This window comes from Grus americana, chromosome 20, assembly GCF_028858705.1.
Source record: "Grus americana isolate bGruAme1 chromosome 20, bGruAme1.mat, whole genome shotgun sequence".
In the NCBI taxonomy this organism is placed as follows: Eukaryota; Metazoa; Chordata; class Aves; order Gruiformes; family Gruidae; genus Grus; species Grus americana.
The window spans coordinates 9,403,049-9,425,910 of record NC_072871.1 but is presented as its reverse complement, the minus strand read 5'-3'; the positions used below and the strand labels follow the sequence as shown (position 1 = coordinate 9,425,910).

Here is a 22,862-nt window from a genome sequence, read left to right as displayed (position 1 = left end):
GAGCATCCTTGTATTATCTCCAGTATCTAATGCTGCAGCAAGTGTGCTACCACTTAGGAAAAAACTTAAGCATTCAAACATTTAGAAAAACTAGGTTTGAAGAGTTTTTTTCTTGATAGAAATCTTTTCCAAACACAGAAAATATTTACATCAAAGTTATCTCACTGATCTGCACGTACAAAGTCAGCTCTGGGGTCCAAGGGTTATCAGCTGGATCCAAAGCTATTGTAACCATTCTTCACTGTGGGGAAAGTAATTACATCTAAAAACACCTACCCTTTAGTGCGAGCAGAAGATAAGAGCCAAAACTTGCAAAAGAATACCACACTGACATTTCAATTAGTTTGTTTTCCTTTGAAAGGAATTTATGAAAAATCTGTCTTATAAGCCCAAGAAGTGGATGTGGACGAGCTCTACCATGGCTACAGGTAAACTGAAGACAGTTTCTAACTTCAGACTGAACAATGTGATTTATACAGTCGGGATTTGGGCAGAGAGATCTGTTTTTTCTAGGAGATGAAACTGATTTTCGTGTTTATGTATAAATCCAGAAAAAATAACCAAACAAGGTAATCAAACTTTAAGCAGAAACCCAGACTTGGATGGAATGCTCCCTCTGGCCTGCTTATTAAATTGTGAGAGATTTCTTGTAATAGCTTAGTATTCTAAATGAAACTGTGTAATAGGAGAGTACGTACATTCATTTTTGCAACCACTCAACTGCCCTACCAAGAAGATATGTGGTGGTAACACAGCGAACCACCAAAGCAGCTGGGAATAAGATCACACAGTTTAATAAACATTTTCCTTTTGGCTTTAAAGCTGTAGAAAATCCTTACTGCTGTTTAGCAAACAACTTCCCATAGCCTATGTTCTTGGCTAATATCTTTAAAGTGCTGTATTTTAATTTAAATGCATATTCCTACATTACAAGTAAATAATTTAGATAAATGACTTGTAATGTTTCTGCCAGAGACAGCTGGATGGAAAGGACACGGAGTGGCACGCTGCGGTGTGGACCTGGCACCTCCTGCAGAAGGGGCCTCTGCCCAGTTAAAGGAAAGAAGCCACGGGACCAGTGAATCCTTTTTTGGGGTAGATGAATTTCTTGAAAAAGCCTTTCAGCCATTGAGTACACTCTTACAGGGAGCATTACAATCCACGTTGGATGTGAAAATGTTTAAGAGTGACTTAACTGGCGCGTTCTCCTATATGGACAAACAGGAGCACCATTTCCAGCATGGGGTGCTTGTAGCAAAAAGCACTGCTACTCATCCTTAACGGGACCGAGCACTGTGCGAGTCTGTGCAGAGTCCTGTTGTCCTTCCCTTACCTATCACACAGACAAGGAAGATGAAAAAGTGTGCTGCTGGATGGGGACACCCCACACACACACTCTGGGAAAGGCAAAGTAATACAGGTAGTTATGTTTGTCCCCAAAGTAACCTTTTTGGGGAACAGAATGAAATAAAAATGAGAAGTTACGTGTATTTATTGCTACCTCCTGCATAGCTTTTTGCTAGACCACGTAAGCTACTCTGATTTGGACATACCTTCTTATACTGTAATTAAATTGCAGGTTCCATGGGGAATGTTTTTAAATCCTTCTCTGCAAACAGCAACGAGGATTACAAATGCAAAACTGCAACCATAAAAGGGGCTTGCAGAAGATTTGTTCCAATAAATAAATTGAAAACTAAGAGTGATCTATTTTATAGATAAAGGGAAACTGCCACGGAACTAAACAGAAGAATTTGTTGAATGTGTACATGCCTCAGATGTACATACCTTGTTCCCATTATTTTTACTGAATGTTTGAGGTGTGCTTGAGCTACCAAAACTACAAAAAAAACCCCCCACCTTCCACAATCTTCAAATACAAAATAGTGTTACCTGATTCTTTGTGGTCGATTCCCATGCTGTTCCACCTTCTTGTGATGTCAATATATAAGATATCTACAGAAGCCATTGAAAAATTGCTGTTACTCAGTTTGCAGTTTCTGTTAAAAATAGAAAAAATAAAGAAAAAATTCTGATTACATCCGAACTTCCAAGTTAGGAAAAATTCTCCAAGGGCAACTGAGAGACATTGGAAGAAAAGTTTACTCGTGTCCTATGTACACACCCACTGTAACAGGCTTAGGTTAACAAAACGCGTACAGCAGACAGCAAACCAACCCATGTTCATTGAGTGTCCGTATCTGAAATGGTAAAGGCCCTGAATTCTTCACGTGCAGAAAGTCTCCTGGATGTACTTCGTCCTGCTGCCTGCTCAGATCATGCAGGCACCACCTCTGCTCTGGGCAGGAGCAGCCCACTTACACGTGTGCATCTAAATCCAATTTGCACGTGCAATCTCACGTCAATCTCGAGCCGCAAAAAGACAGCAGGTCAGATTACAGATTAATTGGTTTGTCTTGGTTTTCAACAAACAAGCAAAAAGGAAGAAAACTCTGAATATTTCAATGAAAAATACAACTTGATCGTTACGTACAGCTTTCTCCTAGGTTATTGCTAGTACTCCAAGGCCGTAACAGAATGGAATTAAATGGTACATTGTGAAACCCAACACAAATCTGCACAGACTATCTACATGAGGCAGAGTTTGCACAGAGAAATACTCTTTTATTTGACTGACTGATCCTGTTTGAAAAGGGTTGGAGGAAAGCTTTCAGGCACACAATTACTTGTTCATGCCTGAACACTGTACAGATTTACCCTGTGTGTTACCGAGCACTGCACAGGAAACAGCAGCATCTCTGGATGCATCTCGGGCGTTTGGTGATAAGCACATGTAGGAGATCTGACACTTGTGTGGTCTGAGCCTGCAGTTGATCAGAATAGGAGAACTGGCCATCTGTCCAGATTTTCCAGATGTCTGGCAGCCTGGCTGGAACTAGTGCACACACCAAAGAGCTGGCCAAAACTTCTAGCCAGAAAAGAAAAAGAAAGAAAAAACAAAACCCAAAACACCCAAACAAAAACCCCAGATAATTTAAAAGAATCTTACTCTTTAGTAGCCCGAGCAGAGCTCTTTTAAAACAGAGAGTTAAGGTCTGGCCTAGATAGTCCCCCCCAAAAAAAAATCTTAGGTAGCATCTAAGCAAGGACTAGAGCCACCACCTTCAGTGTTTCCCTTTTAGTTGGTTTTTAGAATTAAGAAATTCTTGAAGGGGAACAGATTTTGATTAGCTAAAATTGGAGTGGATAGTCTCTGCAACCACTTGGCCACACGTACACACAAAATCACACTTGTGTACCATTTTATTCTTGAAAAGTGATACAGCACACATCTTAGGAACATGACCTCATTTCTGCAATGAGCAGTAATGACAGCATGTCAGAAAAGGGCTGTATACTTGCTATAGATCCTCTAGGAAAAAATAAACAAAATATTTGCCAATATTAAAAAGTCTGATTTAACATGCATTAGGAAACTGTAAACATTGTTTCACAGAGATATGACAATTTATTTTAATATTCTTAAAAGCAAATGTTGGCATTTATTCTGTGTTCCTCTGACAAGTGCCAAATTAAGGCTGGACTAAACAACAGAAAAATACAGAACTGGAAACAATCCTGTACTGGTCTGTGGATAGAGCAGATGCCTTCAGTTGTTTTCTATATATTGTAATTCGTATAAATGAAATTGTTTATATTCATTCCTGAATGCTAAATGCATCTGCATAGAAACAGGATCTGTATTTTAAAAGTACATCTGCTGCTGATGATGATTCTTTTTGTCATTGTCAATGAAAAACAGAAAATGAGATATTTGTGCCATGACTAGAACAGATATATCCATAAAAAACAATGAAAAAACTCTCACAAATAAAGTATGTGAAAAAATAAATTGAGTTCCTTGCCATCGCAAGTTGCAGTTTCACAATGCAAATCCTTAGTGCACAATGCATCAGCAACGGGCACTTGGAAATCCTTTCCTGTGCCCCCCAGCCAGCACAATCAGATCTCGGTGACCCAATTCCGGCTGGCACTTTCTCACAACGGTATTCCTACGATTTACCACGAACATGACATGTTGACTAAGACTGCAAATACTGTCTCCCAAAGCATGACTGATCTGCTGTAGAATAAAGACCCAGGTTCCTACTAGACACGGTTTCATAGGTCAGGTATTTTGGGAGCCTGGAATGATAAAAATCTGTTTTATAAAACAATATGCAATGGTTTGATGGAACTTATGGGGAAAAGTTCCTTTAGAAGGCATTACTAAACCTACAAGCAATTAGCGCCTGCTTTTATTGAACAAAACTTAAGATAAGCAAAGGGACAGCAGTGCTACCCCATAGGATCCAGAGTTTCTAACTTGTTCACTACGCTTTAAGCAATTCCTAAAGAAACCTTCACCTTACTAACCTTATAAACGTTCGGAAACCTGTTGGCCCCAACTTTGTTGTCCCTTTTACACCAAGAAATCGGATAAACAGCGCAGCCACTCTGTCCACAAGTCGCAGATAGTTAAATTGCTTGGCGTACTTGGGAAACACTTGCTTGAGACAGAGGGAGGGGAGGCCAGCCTCCGGACTTCTGGGGGTATCGCCTTCCCCTCTGCCTGCCGGTCCTGTGCCCAGCAGCTCTTCGCTCGCTTCTGGCACGTGCTCCAAAGTCTGACACCTGTGGCACATAAAATAGTTGTAGCTTATGTTAAGCTTATTCTTACAACAGTCAATATGCTTCCTGAATTTTTTTTTTTAATTATAGAAAGTAATTTTACGAGATCATTACAATAATGAAAACTCGAGAACAAATATTAAGGTTGCCTGAAGCAGAAATCAAGTTATAGGAGTATTTAAAAGGTTAACAAGCAGATCATTTTCTGATGCCAAAAATAACACCTATAAATACAACTGACAAAGAGACGCTGCACCATTACCAGGTTGTGAGAGCTACCATTAACTCATAACTCCCCTTGAAACGATGGGGAGATGCACACAATCATACCATTTTTCTGTAAGTTTTAAAATTTTGTTTTATACAAAACCGCTCCTTTGTCAAAATCTTGGGTTTATCACCCCAAGAAGGCAGGAGTGGGCGCCTGGTCACCGTGACATCGCACAGTCGTCCTGACCCCGCGCTGTTCTTTTTATACGGACCATTGGCTACTGATTCCTAGGAAGAGGTCAGTAATTTGCTATGCAGGTATTAAATTGCAACAAATTCTAGCTGTGTACCTTCTGGGCACTGCCCAAGCTGCAGAAACACGTGGAAAATATTACCAGTGTTCAGAAATTCAGGCAGATGGCTATCAATCCAGCTACAAAATTACAAAAATGAGTATTTTTTGAAAAGACGGGTGATTTTAGGACCTAAAAATTGTGACAATTTAAGACATTAAATTTTCCACATGACTCTTCAGCATTTTCTGAAATTCAAATTCCCTTATTTCATAGAAAACATTCCAAAATTGAAGCACTGACAACAAGTAGTTACTTCTGAAAATCTTAGTCAAGGTATGCCTGCAAGATTCCCTTACAATGCTTCAAAAATATTTATAGTGCATCCATTGATAAAGACATTTTAGTTTATCTTTAATAACAGAAAGCCTGGACGGAGAGCAGATTGTGTTGCTCCTTTCTGCATCCCTGATCTGGAACAATATTTCTCTATCATGATCTTTTTTTTAGAAAAAAAAAAAAATCAAAGTTGGTTTGGTTTTTTTTTTTCCTTCCCTTCTTGCTTTTCCTTGTCCTAATGCTCCTTAGAGCGCTTAATAAAGCCAAGGTAACAACAAGTTCTCAACAAATTAGGCCCCACTGAGTTAATTTTTTCTAAGATGGCAGCAAGATTTTTTTTTAAATCCACATAGTTAAAGATTAAAAGCCAAACATTTCAACCTTCCCATAACACAGAAAATGTTTTTCTCGATGTAGATTCGTTGGGATGCTGTAGAATATCCATATGCCTTTCAAAAGGTCTTTACAACCTCACAAAAGATAACAAGCTATCTTCTTCCGCATAGATGAGGAAACACCAGATAGTAACTGCACATTGGTGTTAACAGCATCAAACGGATAGAGGTACGTAGAAAAAAAAGGAGTTTCATGGGATATTTCATGGGAAGTGCTTAGAGATTGTAATAATCTAATGATATTTAAACTTGTTTTCCAATAAAGAAGCTTTTACCTTCCCTGATAAGTAAGGTACAAAAAGTACAGGAAGATATATTTGCAAAGAAAATCTAACAATACATTCAGAAGCAATATGGTTCACATAAATGCACACTGGCACTACTCAGAAGACAATTTCTGGGCAATCCCATTATTTTTTCTTCAAATCCTCTGTGCATACTGTCAAAATACATTATTTCATCTTCATTGTTGTTGCCAAATTCCCTAAATAAAGCTGATCGAGATAATGATGTTCCAAAATAAATGTTACATGTTTATTCAGCATGACATATTTTTTACTTTTTTCCACGTTTGACATATCTACATAAAATTCTCGTAAATTCAGAAAATTTGATAGCTGATGGTAATTATTTGGCACGCACTAAGCATATGCAGGGTTTCATTTTCTTTTCAATCATTTTTCTAAGTACCCATCATCAGGAATAAGTATAATTCACACTGGGTACTAAAAAAAAAAAAAAATCAGCGCTTTTACTACATTGATCTTTTGTGTTCCTGAGCAGATTTGGTGTCCTTCAGAAAGTTCTGTTCCAGCAGAGGATAACAATCAACATTATTATCATCCACCCACAGCACCGTAAAAGGTAAGTCAAATCTACAGTAAATCTGTACCTTCCAACTTCGACTGCAAAAGGCAGCAGATTTCCTTAGCCCTTGTACAACCATCCTGTAGTCAGTCATCAATAAATATCCCCATGGGATTTGTTGCCTCTCTTTTTCTACTAAATATCCCTGAAAGACGTTAATCCATTGCCACACTGTCCCATCTTTCAGTAGAGAATACTTCAAAGTTATACTTTTAACTGCTAGTGAGAGGTACGTTGAAAATAAATGTATGGCGGCTGTAAGACAAAGGGCCCTTACAGAAAGAAAAAAGTAATAAGTGCCAAAAAAAAGTTTTAGTAAGTATGAATTAAATTGTGATCTCTAATTTCTAAAAGATGGTTTTGGGGCCGAGTTTTCAGCCCTGCTTCAATCTGGGCTCTGAACTCCTTCACGCCTCCAGACGGCAGAGCTCGCCATCCGCTGCAGCCCCTGCCCAAACCGTAACCTCCGATGCTCGATGCAGAACTGGGGCTGGAAACTTCTCCCCGCACCAAATGCCAGCTCCAAGTTTATTTAGATGAACTTTGAACGTCAGCAGACCTTGCAACAGTTCTTTGTGAAAAGCACCCATGTTCGGCCTCTTTTGGTGCTTAAGTACTCAGAACCTCGGATGGGGCTGTCACGCTGGGATTCACCAAGAATCTGTTCTTCTAAGACTATTTTTACAAACTTCTAAAATGATGGTAGCTCTTTTGCATCCACACTTACAGTCATCAATAGTATCCGTAAATGTGATCATTTTTTTGAGATAAAAGACTCCAAAAAGTCTTTAAAAAGTAACTAAAAATCTTAGGTAGTGCTTGGGTAGTGTTCCTCTTTGCTGCAGATAGCAAAGTAGAAAAATAATGTTATTTTTGTCTTTAGTTAAGTAAAGCTTAAACTAATAAATTATTAGTTTTGTTATTTCTCATGTAAGATTGGATGGTTTCACTGCCATTGAGTACCCTCTGGCTGCCAAACGAGCGAGAGTACATACAGCCAAGAAACAATAAGCATGCAGGTTTCTATCTTTAATCTTAAAAGATCTGTTCAGGAATTTAAAAATCTTCAGCCAGTTGAACTAGACCTTGACCAAATGTGAGACCTAGTACACTCAGTAGGAGAGACGGTTGTGTTGTTTGTTTGTAACAGAACTCTATTTAATGACGCCTGGAAGCCCCGAACCCTTTCTCATTCTAAATTCAACAGTCCTTTGGATTGTACATTATTCATTCATCATTAATGTTTTCAGTTAAAAAAAAATATAAAGCTTTACTTTAAAAGGCACAAGCAGAGCTGGGGAAATTTCATTCAATTTCATTTTTTACAGAAAATCCTGAAGAGACTGTTCAAGGGATCGGCTTCAGGGAAATTAATTAGAGCCCCAGGCTCTGGTGCCCGTGGTGCCCAGCGGCGGGGCGGCTGGAGCGCGTCCATCCACTCTACGTTACCGAGACTTGGGGAACAACGCCTCTCAGCGTGGTCTTCACCTGCAAATCCATACTGCTTCCTGCTGAAGTAACGGTCCCTGGAACTTCTGGGGAAGCACAGTAGTTTAAGAGAGATTTATTTTAGCCTTTCATTCTTAAACCCCCATCCTCAAAAGAAAGGTGAAATGCTCAGGAAGGGAACACCCAAACCATCGTGGTGAACAAATACTCTGGACATGTTGCTGCTGGGAGCCAGAGGAGACTGTCTACCTAATTGAGGGGGAACAGACACGGTCAGATTATTAAATGGGACGTTTGGTTTGTATTAGGGTCATAGAAAATTGTGCTCCTAGAAGAAAAACCCACCTGTATTCTGGTCAAAGAAAAAATATTGTTGAATGTAATAAAACAGAGGCTCTAACTACCATCTAGAATTTCCATCTTCCCCTCCTTTCTATGGAGAAAATCCTACAGCTGCCTTTGAGGTCACGGATGAAAACTCAAAACCAGCAGGCCATTTCAAACTTTTACTATAATAGCTCTTAGAACCACATTTTTTATTAGAAAAGTATTTTTAAAATAAAACCAGCTTTTTTGCATGTTACTGCATGTCTCATTCCTTTCCACTTATACATTAGGAATGTCTATAAAATATTGAAATCAGAACAAGAAAACCTAATTCTAATCTTTATTGCCAAATCTTCTACTTCCCTGAAATAAAAAAGAACATACACTTAATTTGCTTTTACAGGTTATTTCTTTTATGTAGTTTAATGATTTGTTTTCATTCTTTAGCTTCCCACCCAAGATTTCCTTTTCTGATGCACTGAAGCTTAATTAATTTGATCATCTAATTTTAATTAGAGTTATACTTTGTGGTTTTAATAAAATCAAGACTTTCCAAAGCAAACCTGCACAAGAGCTTGTCCGTATCTGTAAAACTGAATTGATACAAAGACTTGCCTATTCTGCACGCTCACCTTAACTGCAGGCATTTACACTGGCTATATTCAGAGTATAATTCTCCACTGCTTCCACAGACAGTACTTCAATAAAAGTTTATTTTCTGCAGATCTATTCAACACACTTGCATGCACCCAATCTCAATGTGGTCTCAACACAACTAATTAAGAAAAACTGCTTACCTAGGTATATTACAGCCAGACTCGGTATCTATAAAAACAGAATTTTACTGTGATCTGCACATTTTTGCAAGGAAACAGTGCACAACATATTTTTGCCCTAGTGCTAGATAAATTACACTCGCTTGCAACGCACCATTACATTTTCTTCTGTGTTTCGCTGCCATCTGCCATCGCCACACCATAAGGGTGAGCCGGATGACATAACTCCCCAAGGGTCGTGCAATCAAAGACTGGTATAAGCACTGGCAGCGCACCTACAAAAAGCAGAAATACAGCTCAAAGTCCGGCAACAATGAAAATACAAGGGGGATTTTCACCTTCATTTCTACCATTAACTCATCAGTCAATTGGAAAATACAGAAGTACACGTTTTTGTAATGTTACCTGTCGGATTCAAAGTGTTACTGAAAACTCGGATGCATATTTACCATCTTATACACTGTGTCATTCGGGGCACACCACACAGGGTTCTTGCGCCTGGCCCTAGTCTCCCTGAAAACCTGGCAAAATGCGTGGCCGAGCGCTGCAGTGAAGTTGTGGGGAAGGGATCAGAAACCCCAAAATGCTGAAACAAATCTCCAGACAGAGAATCTCGCACAGGTTTCCTCCATTAGCTCCTTTCTCCTGGGATTTCCAACAGGCCAGGGGAGGAGAAGAAAGCTGAGCCTCGCGCTTTAAAGCCACTCCATAGAATTAATTGTTTTGACTGACACAGCTGAGTCAGGCTAAATGAATGAAAGGTCAAATATAAGGTAATGCTTCTGTTGCCATACAGAATAAAAGCAAAGCTTAATTTACATACTAATGTCTGACCTCGATACATTAATTTCTCTAATTCTGCAGCTCATGACAGATCTCTCTTTAGAAATGATCAACTGTGGAGACGATATTAACTGCATCTTTAAAAAAGAATTTCAATTTTAATAAAGCTTATGGAAACGACATCTAAGACTAATCTTTTATACATGATTACTAATTTATTAATGCTTCCTCCATCTATGTTTTATCCCTTTCATTCTGACCGGCCTTATTCTTTATGCAAATACAAGTTGCTAAGGGACAAACAAATTTGCAACTACTAATTAAAGGCTTCAAAATTCCCAACATTTTGTATACTTGTATATAAAATTTAGCTGCCAAGTTTAGAGTGAAATTAGGTAAGAATTGCAATATTAATATTTCTAAGAATGCTTACTTGCTATATTTAACAGTTAGGGCATTGCTAGAAGTAAAAATTTAGCAATTTTTATATCAGCTGACAACTGCTTACCTAATAAAAGAAAACATTATGTTCTGGATTCTGAAGCTATAATTATTCCCTCAGCTGAGCCACTATTCTCAAAGCAAGGACTATGTTAACATAGTTAAAAGCAGAGAATATTTTGCACGACAAATCTATCTATCCACCCATTTATCACCACAGTAGATGGACCTCTCAAAAAACAGCTAGGTGTTTTGTTACTGAAGTGTGTAGGCAAGAGTATGTGTGCTCACTCACAGAAGTAAATTGTTTAGGAAACAGTAAGTCAAAGCCAGAACAGGGTCTTTGTATTATCCACCATTCATGAATTGTCTTTTATGAACTAATCCCATTACTGTATTAACACAGAGAGACTTCTAGCACTCACGGTACGTGATAGCAAGAAGTTTCACAGTTTGACTGCGCGTTCAGGGAATCATCAGCATCTCCTGGTTTGTACCGGCCACCTGCGAGTTTCATTTGAAGAAACTGAATATTCCTCTCCTCTTCACCCTCTGGCAAATAAAAAACATCAATAGCACTAGCTTTTCCTACTTTCAAAATAATAATAAGGTTGCACAAAGATAAAAGTATTAAAAGAATATTAAACCCCACAGAGTAAGAGATTTTTGAAGTTATGTTAGAAACATTATTGCTCTTACATATAGTTTACTCAACGCTTCAAGAATGCTTTGAAGCAGTCAAAGCAACCACAGCAATGAATCCGTATTTCAAAGAGCAGAATCAATCACATTAAAAATAAGGATTGAAAATCAGCACGTTGTTGGCAGTCAACTAACTTCACATCATACAAAATACAGTTGGCAAACGCAACAGCTATCCTGTCTCCTGGAAGCAAAAAGTGCTGAAAGCAGTTACAATTTCCATCTCTCTTGGAGCGTTCATGGCTCAAAGAAATAAAGCAGTTAAATGACCTCACTTCGACTTTAACCTCATCACGAGCATGACCATGTCTAACTTGGCCTGCAACTTCAATATTGCATTCACTCTGGGAGGGTGAAAGAAATGGAGCACACTAAGTTTGTTTCTGAGAGCTGGCAAATACATTTTAGGTGAATCCAAGGATAAATTAAAAATGTACTCCATAGCCTTGCCATTTGCTTAACATAACCAAAATAATTTATCAGATTCTTGAAAAAGTTAAATGAAAGTCCCAGCAGACTGTCATCAACAATCACAGCAGCTCTCATGCACAACATTGCTATTTGTGCTATTTCCATTTTCTGTCCCTCGAGTGTTATGTATTTACCACCTATCATACTCTGTAAGCTCCACAGACATCACTCCCTTTTCTGAGATGGATGTTTTGCTGCCTCTTCAGATTGGGTGGATTTATTATAAAAACCAACACTTCTCATTAAAGATTAAATAGCTTTTGAAAGAAAACAGAAGACTGAAAGTTTGCTGCCTTACCTCATCATTAAATGAGCATTTCCAAGATGCAGAAACTTAGTGTGCATCCTGACTTGCTCCACTCCAAGGACACAAAGCGATGGATGAGAATATTACTGACATTTTCATATTGTTTGCAGAGAAGACTAGAGCCTCCACTTCAAACTCAAAACCTAAGACAAGCTAACATGCTGTCCTGGACATTTTGTTTAGGGAGAAATGCAGTTTGTATTGGGAAACATGTCCAATAGCCACACAAGCAATGATACTTACTGCAAGTATCAACAATATTATTCAAGGATGAAGACTTCCCTTTCAAAGGAGTTGTACAGAGCCTTTCCTGCCTGAATCGTGCATTGCTCGGAGGAGTTTCTGAACCAGAGGCACACTGTGGTCAACTTTGCACTTTTAGCCTACACGAACATGGCCATTTCTGTTCACTCCTAGATGATACCATTCAAGATCCTGTTGTCTACTTTTATAAGGAGAATACTACAGAAATAATAGCTTCCAATATTCATATTATGAATAAACTTTCAGATTCCATTGTCCTCAAATATGGGCAACAGCTAACACTGTTAGCCGTCCGTAAAATACCAAAGCACTGGGAACACAAGAGATTTACATCCTTCCCTTGACAACACAGCTATGGAAGGATTTCAGATGACCCAGCCAGAGAAACCACTGGTTCAGAGAAACCCAAAAGTCAAGTCACTTCGTTATCTGAAGAATTCTCCATAGTTTGGAATGGATCTTATCTGCCCTGATTAAGAAGTGAGGATTTGTTCCACTATCCTTAGAAAAATTTATTCTCCTAGACAATTTAGGTTCTTGTGATCTCAGTATCTTCCAGATCAGGAAGGGCTTAATTTTAGGGTGTTTTAAAAAGAAACATGTATGAAAAGAAGTGTTTAGGTTTTCAACAAGCCTACTACACAATTCAGAAGGCAGAAAAGCTATGTTAATTCCCTTGTATTTTAAACTACAGCTCAATCCAATAAACCATTTCAAACTTGATATCCAACACTCTAAGCGTTCACCAGTGATACTGTGATTAAATCTAGTTTTGTTAAACTCCTACCTTACTAGGCGAGGGCAGGAATCAGTGCAGCGGCACACCAGCAAGAGGAGAGACATCCTTTAGAGATACAAAGCAGATACTGCACCTGGAATAAACATCCAACGGGATGTAACAGTTGCATCTGAGCTCTGGTTTTATTTCCATAGGACTCCCTAATACATAGTTTAAATAATTTAAGTGAAAAAATGCATTTGAGGAGTCCCAGGTACAATGCGCTGGAAAAATAGTTATTTCCTAATTATTAGTTGAGATTCTTTATTTCCAACTTTCTCTTTTTAAAAATAATGGTAATATCAGTCTGCATTAACTAAAGATTTCTTTCTTTTCATGTAACAGAAGCAGTGAATGCTTATGCTATTACCTGTCATTTATTTGAGTGCTGCAGAAAATACGGCGTTACTATAATGAAATAATGGCTAAGCAATGCAAAACCTGCATCGAAAGGCTTTGTTCCACTGTAGCAAAAAAATTATTATAGAACAAAGATCATTAAATATGGTCCCCAATACTTTATTTTTTGTGGAGGTAGCTTTTACTATTCCTAGCAGATTTATTTGTGTTCACTGTTTGCTTTTAAGGTACTTATGTGCCTCATTATTTCTCCAGTTTCCTTTGTTTCTTTAGAAAAGTGTGCCTGAAAAATACCAATATAGGATACTGCAAAGGCAAACCCAGTTGTAAAGCCTGATAATATATCGAAACCAACATTAAATTAGACCACCAAGTGTCTTAGAGTAGAACAGAAAAAAACCCCTAAACCCCACGGTATTTCTTCCCGTGTGGAAATCATTCTTAGAAAGCAGTCGTGATTATGCGAGGGTGGAAAAGGAGCTTTCCCCTTGTCATCCAGCGGAGCAGAAAGCAGCAGTGCAATTGCATCTCAGCAGCAGTAATCCTCCCATTAAAGCAGGTGAAGGCTACACACACAAAATAACGCTGCTGCCGCTTGCGCTGCTAAGTCATGCGGCTTTCTGCTTTCATTTTGTGGCAACTGGGTGCTAGGCAGTTTTATTGCTTTCTAATTTTTTCAGAGACTGGAGACCAATTATTACTTAAAAATAAGCCAATCATCTCTCCAGCTAAAAGATGACTAGCAGCAGAAGTTAAATTATAGAGAACATCACTGCCCCCAATACATTAATTTCTGTCACTCTGTCACTGTAAAAATTTACAGCAGATATAATCTCTTTGAAGGGGGATCAAGTCATAGAAAATACGAGCCTAGTTTTAAATAGAATTTTAATTTTAATGAAAGCTTCAGGGAATGATGTTTATGCTGCTTATCTTTCATACCTGATGATTAAGTTAATTTATACTTAATGGAAGAGGATATTTCTAATCCCCAGACAGGCTCAACATCTGTCTGTGACTATGTTTTTGGAAGCCTTAAGCTGCTGGTGATTGATGTAATAAAACCAGGATCCCGCAGAACTGACACCTGAAGGATATCTGTAAGAGGGAAAAATGTTATTTTTCTGCTCAATGCCGGTGCTTAAGTCAAGCCAAAATCCCAAGCACTTCATTCTGCTGTCCCTTAAAAACCTGCTCTGCACTCCCTCACCATTATTATGTGAGTATAAACAGGGGAATAAGCAAACAGTTCTCAGATACGCTTCTGATCTAATATTCATACTCACTATGTGCAGTATCTGAGAACACGCAACTTTCTGATGGCCTGAAGCTGATGAGAATAATAAAGTTCCTGCAAAAAAATCAGAGAAATAATCTCCATTTTTCCTTCACTTCTCATTCCAGGTCTATTTAAGACCAAATGCTAGCAAAATAAATGCTTGCATTTACCCTATAGTTACAACAGAAAAAAAGTCTTGAAAAGTATATGTCTTGCCAGGAAAAGATATCATTTTCAACTTTGTCCCAACAAATCACAGTATTCATGTAGAAGGACATAAAACAAACAAAAAAATTGGTATTTCCAGCTGTCATGTTTATCCATGTTATTTTAAAGTGATGCTCTTCCAGAGAGGAAAGCAGCTAGCAGAGATGATTGCAAAGCAGCCCGTCAATATTACCACACAGTGGAAAAAATCTACAGAAGTTCAAAGCAACAGAGAATGGAGGAAGGAAGACCTAGGAGGTGAACAGAAGTCAAGTAGCAAAAGAAAAAGAAAATCCAAAACTGCAGGTTTGAGTGCTTCATCTAAGACTGTTTCTGCAAAGAGATATGATAGTGCCCGTAGTTGCCCACGTAAGTCTCCCTGGAGTAACAAGCGTTTACACGTTAACCAGTAACGCTGGGAACACGTTAAAGGAGTGCAGTAATATTTAAACTCCAGAACCATATCAAGTGTCTTGTAAGAATGTCTGACATGAATTGTTATAATTTCCTCAGGCCTGAAACCTGGCCCGAGATTATATTAAAAATACCCTCAAAAATCTTGTTATTTATATATCTTTATATTAAATTGTTAGTATAAATGACGGATTTTTCTCTCCAGTAGGAACATTGTCAAAATACGAGCAGCCCAAGCTGGCCCCATTTCGTGGCTCTGTTTTCTGCCCTATGTGTCCCAGAGCTCTTGAGCGGGTCCCTCCTGGCAGACGACTGCCCCGACGGCCGGCGAAGAGGCAGCACAGACCGACCCGCTCACTTCAAGGCTCCGGATCTAGAGCAGCGAGCACACACGTAACACAGCGCCATACCTACCGACGTGCAAAGCATGGAACAGTGAATGCACTTAAATACGTCCCAAGACAGCGCCGTAAAGTTTGTTTTTACAGATTAGGAACCTGCATTTAAACTAGGGCACTTTCTAGTGCCCTAGAATTAGTCTAAGGAACAATTTCCAGTTAAATGTCCATGGGTAAAAGTCTAATTCCAACAGGAAATTCTTACATTTCCCTAGTCTATCAGGTTTTAGCTCAGGTAATCTCCATCTTATTCACATCTCCCTGTCTTCTACTTCTGTGCTCCCTTAGGCTGATTTTGCTTCTCCTCTAAGGACTGTCACACAACTTACATTTTACAGGACATACTTGTTCAGAAACTACCAAATCTCTAATCCCTCTAGTTCTGGTATTTTCTTGTGAAGGAAGAAGACCCTACATCACATTTTGATATCCCACTTCAGAGGTTATTTGGGTAAAGAAAAACCTAGGAATGCTTTATTTTATTTTAAAGGATGAAAAAGAATTAAGATCTCAGCAACTTCAGTTGAAAAAAATTAATGACTGTGTGTGAAAATCAGCAAAATTAAATTTGCAATGAAAACCGGGATCCTTTCTATCTTCCTCCAAGTATCCTCACAGTTTTACTCAAAACCTTTTAAAAGCAAGAGGGCTTTTTCAAAACAAACTCACTCTTCAGACTGAAAAGAATACGATAACCTCATTCAAACAGTATTGCCCCATTTTCAATATTCGGAAATATCTAAAAATCATGCAGAAAAAAATTCCTTCCATTAAAATTCCAACTCATGTTAGAATTGAGCTGATTTTTTTTCAGTGCTCACCCCAAATCATGCATCCAAGTCTGTGAAATCTGCCGGCTGAGACACACTTTGCGGTCAATGGAAAGTACTATCAGTTACTTCAGTCTGTCTTAAATAAAGAACGGAATGTATTTTGTTCAAACTACCAGCACTAAACTTGGGCTTTCACGTTAGAGTACAGTGAATTGATTGTTGGCATCAAATGAAAATACATAAATGAATTATGTTATTTCTTATAATGGCATGGGGTAATTAGATCATTAAATTTGCTCTATAGTTCACAGCTGCACCAAGGTTGACAACGATTTGCTACGAGTTCTCCCGTTCTTAACCATGACATCTAAATACATTGCAAATAAATAATTCTTAGAAGGCATGTGCATGTAAGAACTTTCCACTGGTATTCAGGGATATAATCCATGCCCGTGCATTCATTTATTCCATTTTACTGTTACCTTAATAAAACACTGTTATGTGGCCCAGGCGCCCTACTTCACAGAAACGATTTGTTTCTTTTATTAGTAAGGTGATATACCTCAGTATGCCCTTGACCGATCGATTTGTTACAACATCATCTAACTTGCGTGAAAACTTATTTTTTAAATCAATTTGTTTGTGGCCTGTGCCATTCCTGAGAGGACATAAAGTACATACTGCAAGTCAGCAGGCACATAAGAATTTACAAAGATATAACTGAAAACCAAGACAAAGTATTCAAGGCTCACCCCACACATTTCATGCAATCAAAACTATAACAGTTGGTCGTAGTTTTAGGTACACATAACATACAGATTGTAAAGATGGCAAGGAGACAAGTGAAATAAGACATTTTTATACCTTATACAACGATACATATAGGCATGCTGTATCTACAGACATATATACACAAATACACACTTTATACACTACAATTTACCTTTGTAGTAAACACTTGTACACTTATTTTATGAAAACTATCTGGTGGGAAGTAATTTAGTATCAGAAAGATTACAGTAAATTAGAAGTTACTGGAGTTTACATTATAGATTAAGTGGAAAAATTAATTTAAAAGCAGAGTTACTTCTGTGCAGCACAAACATACATTCAAGAAGGCAAAAGGGGAAAATGTCAAATTAAATAAACATATATCCTTAATTTTAGACAAGGCAACTAAGCTAACATTCTGAAAATCAAATTTCCTTCAAGAAGTATTTAACTGCAGGTTAATAATGGAAATTGTGGCATATACAAAAGCCATGAAAAAGCTATATACTGAAGAGTGCAGCTGAAACACTACTCCTGCAGGAACTCAAGATACCACCCAAAGCCCAGATTATGTTAGCAAGCTACAGGGAAAGTAGAGGTGAAGATTATTTTGCTGATAGCAGAACCTCAGTTCAAATGATTAGCATACTGAAGTGTCAGGAAAAAAAAGAATTTGCACTCAAGTCTAACTACTAATCACCTTCCCTGGATGAACATGGAAATTCGGTGAGCCCACTTGGACAGACAAGGCATGCAGATGTTGCCTCTGCCCCATACTTTAAGACAGAGAGAAAAAAAGTGGTTTTAACTTCAAAACACAACAGCTCTCTTGTATGGAAAACTAAAAAGGAAAATAGAGCAAACCCAAAGCAAGAAAATGTAGTACTATCTCTTAAAAATGTACTTTAAAAAATTAAGCAGTTCCCTTAAAGGAAACAACTGCTCGTTTTCCTGCGCTGCGCTAGACAGGCTGCGACTAATGCAGTCTAGCAGAGGAAGAAAGGAGATGGCATCTGTAGAATGAGCACAGAAGACAGAATAAACTTTCTTTCCCTATAAGAGAAAGAAATTAGATTTCAATTAAATCAAGTTTATAAGCAGAAAGTTACTTCCTTCTGTGGAGCGTTGCTGAACAGTCTGTTTTCCCGTTAGACGGCACGCTAAGCTGTGGTACTCTCTTCAGTGGATTCACTAGGCACAAATACATTTGTTTAGCTTTTTCTACACGACAGTTTTTCAACTTAAGAGTTAGTCCAGGTTAACGCTTTTTGACAAAACGTGTTACACTTTCAGAGCTGGATAGATGCTGAGATGACTGAGGCAGAGAAGCCCAAACCAACCTAAGCCAAGTACTGAAAATTAGTTGGAAATTAAGCCCTTGTTCAACACAAAACCACTAAGCCTTTTCAGGCTGAAGAGATGTCAGCCTTGAAGGCTACATACAAGAAGCCCTGAGCGGTGGAAAGAAGATCTAAGAACATGAAGGACTCCTCTACCATATTATTTTTACAAGCCAGTTTACCTCTGAGGTAAAAGGAAAAGGTGACTGGCTTTAACAACTACAGTAATTTCACTCTCTCAAAGGTACAGAACGCTAAACTCTACAAAACACTTAAGTAGCACTTAAGTGCTTGATGACTAAGGTCAACATTGCTATTTGTTTTATATCCTATCCAATGTAACCTGAGCAAACTTCTGACCATGCTCAATCTGAATTTTCAGCTGAAGCTTGCCATCAACAATGGCTGGATCCAGCAAACATCCGTATGCAACAAAGCTCCCAGGGATGTTTTGAAGTATTGCCGAGTTTATATTTAAAAAAAAAAAAAAAGAACAAAAACCACACAACACAAAAAACCCCAAAACAACACAAAAGCAGCTTACTTTGTTAGAATTCAGTCAAAGCAGGAGCGCGCACCAAAGGAGCTCCAACATCTATGCTCTCAGATACAGAACGAGGCTCGAACAGCCGCCAAGCACTGCGAAGCCTCGCTACCGGGCTTTTATCCCACCTCAGTGAAGCCAGCGGGACTCCTCTTGCCCCAGCCATCACCACTGGTTGCGAGGGATGCAAAACACAGCGTGCCTGAAGCCAGATTCTATCACCATTAAGACTCACTTATAATCTCTAATCAAATAACTGAATTCAAAGATGTACTTAGACCCACCGCCTCCACATTCCTTTTTATGCCATTTGGAAGGAGACTAAGCAGCCACCCCACTTCATTCCTGACCTCCCTTCTTTTGGAGCAAACCTTGAAGATTACAGCAACTTTTGTGTCTGCACTACAAAGGCTAGAGGAAAGTGACATATTCTGATAAAACCTTCCTTTTCTCTGTATTTTATCACCAAGGTTTTCTTTTCATTTAAGAATCATCGTAAGAGGGGGGGGGGAAAAAAGCAAAAAGACTTCTTAATGACCAACTTAAAATGTAATACAGTTTGAATATCTAAGACACATAATTGCTATAGCACATTTTGATATATTAGAATGTTTACAAAGTTCAGATTTTATGGGAACACTCTTGACAGGTCACATTGCTCAGTTTATTTCCAATCCTTCCTCTATTGCTTGCTAGAAATTTTAGAGAGCAAAAAGAAAGGAAAGAAATGTCAATAAAAATGTAATTAGATTAGCTGCATCTCAAAACATTGTGATTCAAGTCTAATTGGACAAACCAGTCTCCGTTCGCAATTTGATAACATAAAACCAGACTTCGGTTCACACCAGAGCTAGGGGCACCGCAGCACGCCAATTACTGCAAAAGCATACCACGGTTTTGGACCAATTAATTTCACAGCACTGAAAATGGAACCTTTTACAATTCTGCAACCCATATCAATTCTTGTCCATTAAATTTTTTAAACGAACTGGGCCTGTCATCAGCTTGCTTGCTTAGTACATTCTAAGCGCTTCCAGCTGTCCCTCAATATGGGGTCATTTCAAGAGATTCAAAATAAGACTGAATTCACTCTTTATGTCGAAGTTAAAACACAGTCTTTGCATTCAAGACATTAGTGCCGAGAATACAATATATGAGCAAACACAGACCAACTTGCAAAACTGGACTATGAATAACAGCACTTTTTGCAGTGGTGAAGGTTAAAATAGAAATAATCATTAATTTATCTGTTGTCAGGCATGGGGTTATTTAGTGCTGTGTTTGTGTGCACTACAATGATATTCCATAAGTTCTCTGTTTTATTAACAAAGGACTGTAAAAATGAGAAGATGAAAATAACACCATCAAAGAATGACACTGAGAAAACCCCTTTTTTAAATCTTAATATCCTGAATATTCAAATAGCACACCATACTCCAAGTTATGACATTGTATAGAAAATGCAGTGACTGTATGGGAGAAAGTAAAAGACAAGGAGGTGACCAATGACAATCAGGTTGGCAAAACATGCAGAACGCTTTGCAAACCTTAGTAACCACCAGGGATATTTACTGAAGAGTGTAGAATCAGACATAGAGTCTTCCAGAGAAGAAAACTGAAGCTGTTCTGTAATATTTTTATATAACAACAATAAATAAACTGACCTCATATACTACTAAGCACAGTAACAGGCCATATCCTGAACACTATAATTTAGAAAGACTGGCAATGCATGGGAGAAGCGAGACATCATCCTCTTTTCACAGAATGAAAATGGTACCAGAAGGAAAACGTTTTGTTTAAAGGCCACTGAGTAAACTGGCTGAATCAGGAACAGAAATTGCATCTTTTATGTCCTAGCCCAGAGTTTTCACAAAACCAACTTTTCGTGTAATGGTTTGATAGAGAAAAAACTGTATCTATGCTAGGGATACGGTTTTAGCTATTTTTGAAGAAACATTATTATTGCTCATGTATTTACACATTTTTAGTCAATTAAAGCATTTCAGATTACGTGTGAAATAGAGCCACTCATAAACTAAAAGATCCGACCTTTTATCAGCAGATTTTATTCTTTTCTATGTTAGGACCACAGCACATTCAAATTATTTGCCATGGTTCCGCACTCAGTATTTTCTATTGCTGTAGTAAACAGTCTGGTGGCATTGTCCTCTAAGTGGCTCTTAAAACCAACGTAGAACTATTCTGTGAGTCAAGCGCTACCAGATCCTTCCCTTCACGGAAGGACATCTCTCGCATTGTAGATAGTAGAATTTCCAACAGGACCTGTCCTAATCAATAGCAGAAAGGTTAAAAGCTCTTAAGCATGAAGCAGATAAATAATTGGAAAAGCAAGAACAGAGGGCAAAGATCAAGGCACCTACAGCATCTGCTTCACAAACCTGAACAGAGTAGTTGAGGTTAGTTCTTTCTGAGCAGGATGAGAAATAGCAGTAGAAATAAATACTCCCCAAATACAAAAAACCTGAAGTTAACGTTTCACTAATCTGAACTGAAGTAACATTGACAAACATCACATTTAAAAGTCTCCCTCACATGTCTAACTCATCAAAAGCTGCATGGGCTAATGTAACAGACAAGAATTGATACTGAAGTTGGCAGATTGCCTGACGAAGGAATAAACCAAAAAGCCCTCTAGGAAAGAGAAAAGGTCTAATTCAATGTACTTTGAAAGGGCTTTGGCAGAATGATCCTGAATATGAATGCTGTGTCATTTCGACTGATGGAGAAAAAAATTGTGTCAGCCTCCAAAATGAACCAGAGTAGAGAGATCAATCTCAAGAAAACCACACATATGAGTTTATACACTCTCGGGCAGAAATAAGGCTTGGAATGAAGAGGTGGTGCTTGAGAAACGTCTGAATAGCTGAAAACCTGACCAGACTTCCAAGTGATAGCAAAGGGACGCAGGAATCAACCTACAGCCCTGGCAGTCAGCTCAGAGTGTCAATTAGCAAATGGAAACCGAAACACTGATACTACCATAGCTAGGTGCAATACATGCTTATTTTTATAAGCACTAAACCCAGCCCATATAATACAAAAGGCTCTGACAACCCTGAGTAATGAATCTCTGTGAAACATAATACAGTTACTCACAGATACATTACAACAAGACTGAAGAACAGTCATTATTTTCCGATCAGTGATAGCTGCAACACCAGCGTTCTCCCGTTCAGTCTCTCCAGATGTTTATGCACTGAGTTTCTGACCCTCTTAAACCATCCGTCACACAATCATAACCTTAGAATATGGATAGTGAGATAAATACAGTAATCAGTGGCAAGAATGACTTTATCATCATCAAAATCTAGGATAATCATACTCTCCAGGCATCTTTGCACAGTATATTTTCATATTTCCATTAAACATGACACAAACATCAGAGGAGGTTATGAAACTGAATAAAGAGTACCTGGAAAATAAATGGTATACAGCCACACATGTGATTTCTTGACTTTTTTTTTTCTTTTTTTCTTCTTTAAGGAAGTACAAATTGGCTCCTCAATATCAAGAAATTAAGAATAGCATTAGGATTTGGAAAATGTCTTTGAAACAGACAGAAGAGAAAGATTACCGAGAGGCCTGTTTAAGTAAAGACCCACGTTCCTCTTGAAGTTTAGCAGCCAAGGTTAGACCCACCAGTCACCAGCACAGCAGGAGACACCTCCTGAAGAAGCTCCCACTTCAACAGAGGGTACATTTAAGGCAGAAAGTACAT

General features: G+C 38.3%; 1 protein-coding gene across 2 annotated transcripts in view; it reads right to left on the bottom strand.

Annotated features, from left to right (window-relative positions):
• Positions 1 to 22,862, bottom strand: part of TTLL11 (tubulin tyrosine ligase like 11) — a 54,782-nt gene that overhangs the window by 6,350 nt on the left and 25,570 nt on the right. For both annotated transcript variants that reach the window (XR_008580013.1, XM_054848821.1), the window contains exons 7-8: positions 4,378 to 4,635; positions 1,894 to 2,000 (exon numbers count right to left, since the gene is read on the bottom strand). Coding sequence is in view for 1 of the 2 variants with exons in the window: in XM_054848821.1 (XP_054704796.1) it covers positions 1,894 to 2,000; positions 4,378 to 4,635 (365 nt within the window). In the remaining variant the exon portion in view is untranslated. The remainder of the gene's footprint in view (positions 1 to 1,893; positions 2,001 to 4,377; positions 4,636 to 22,862) is intronic.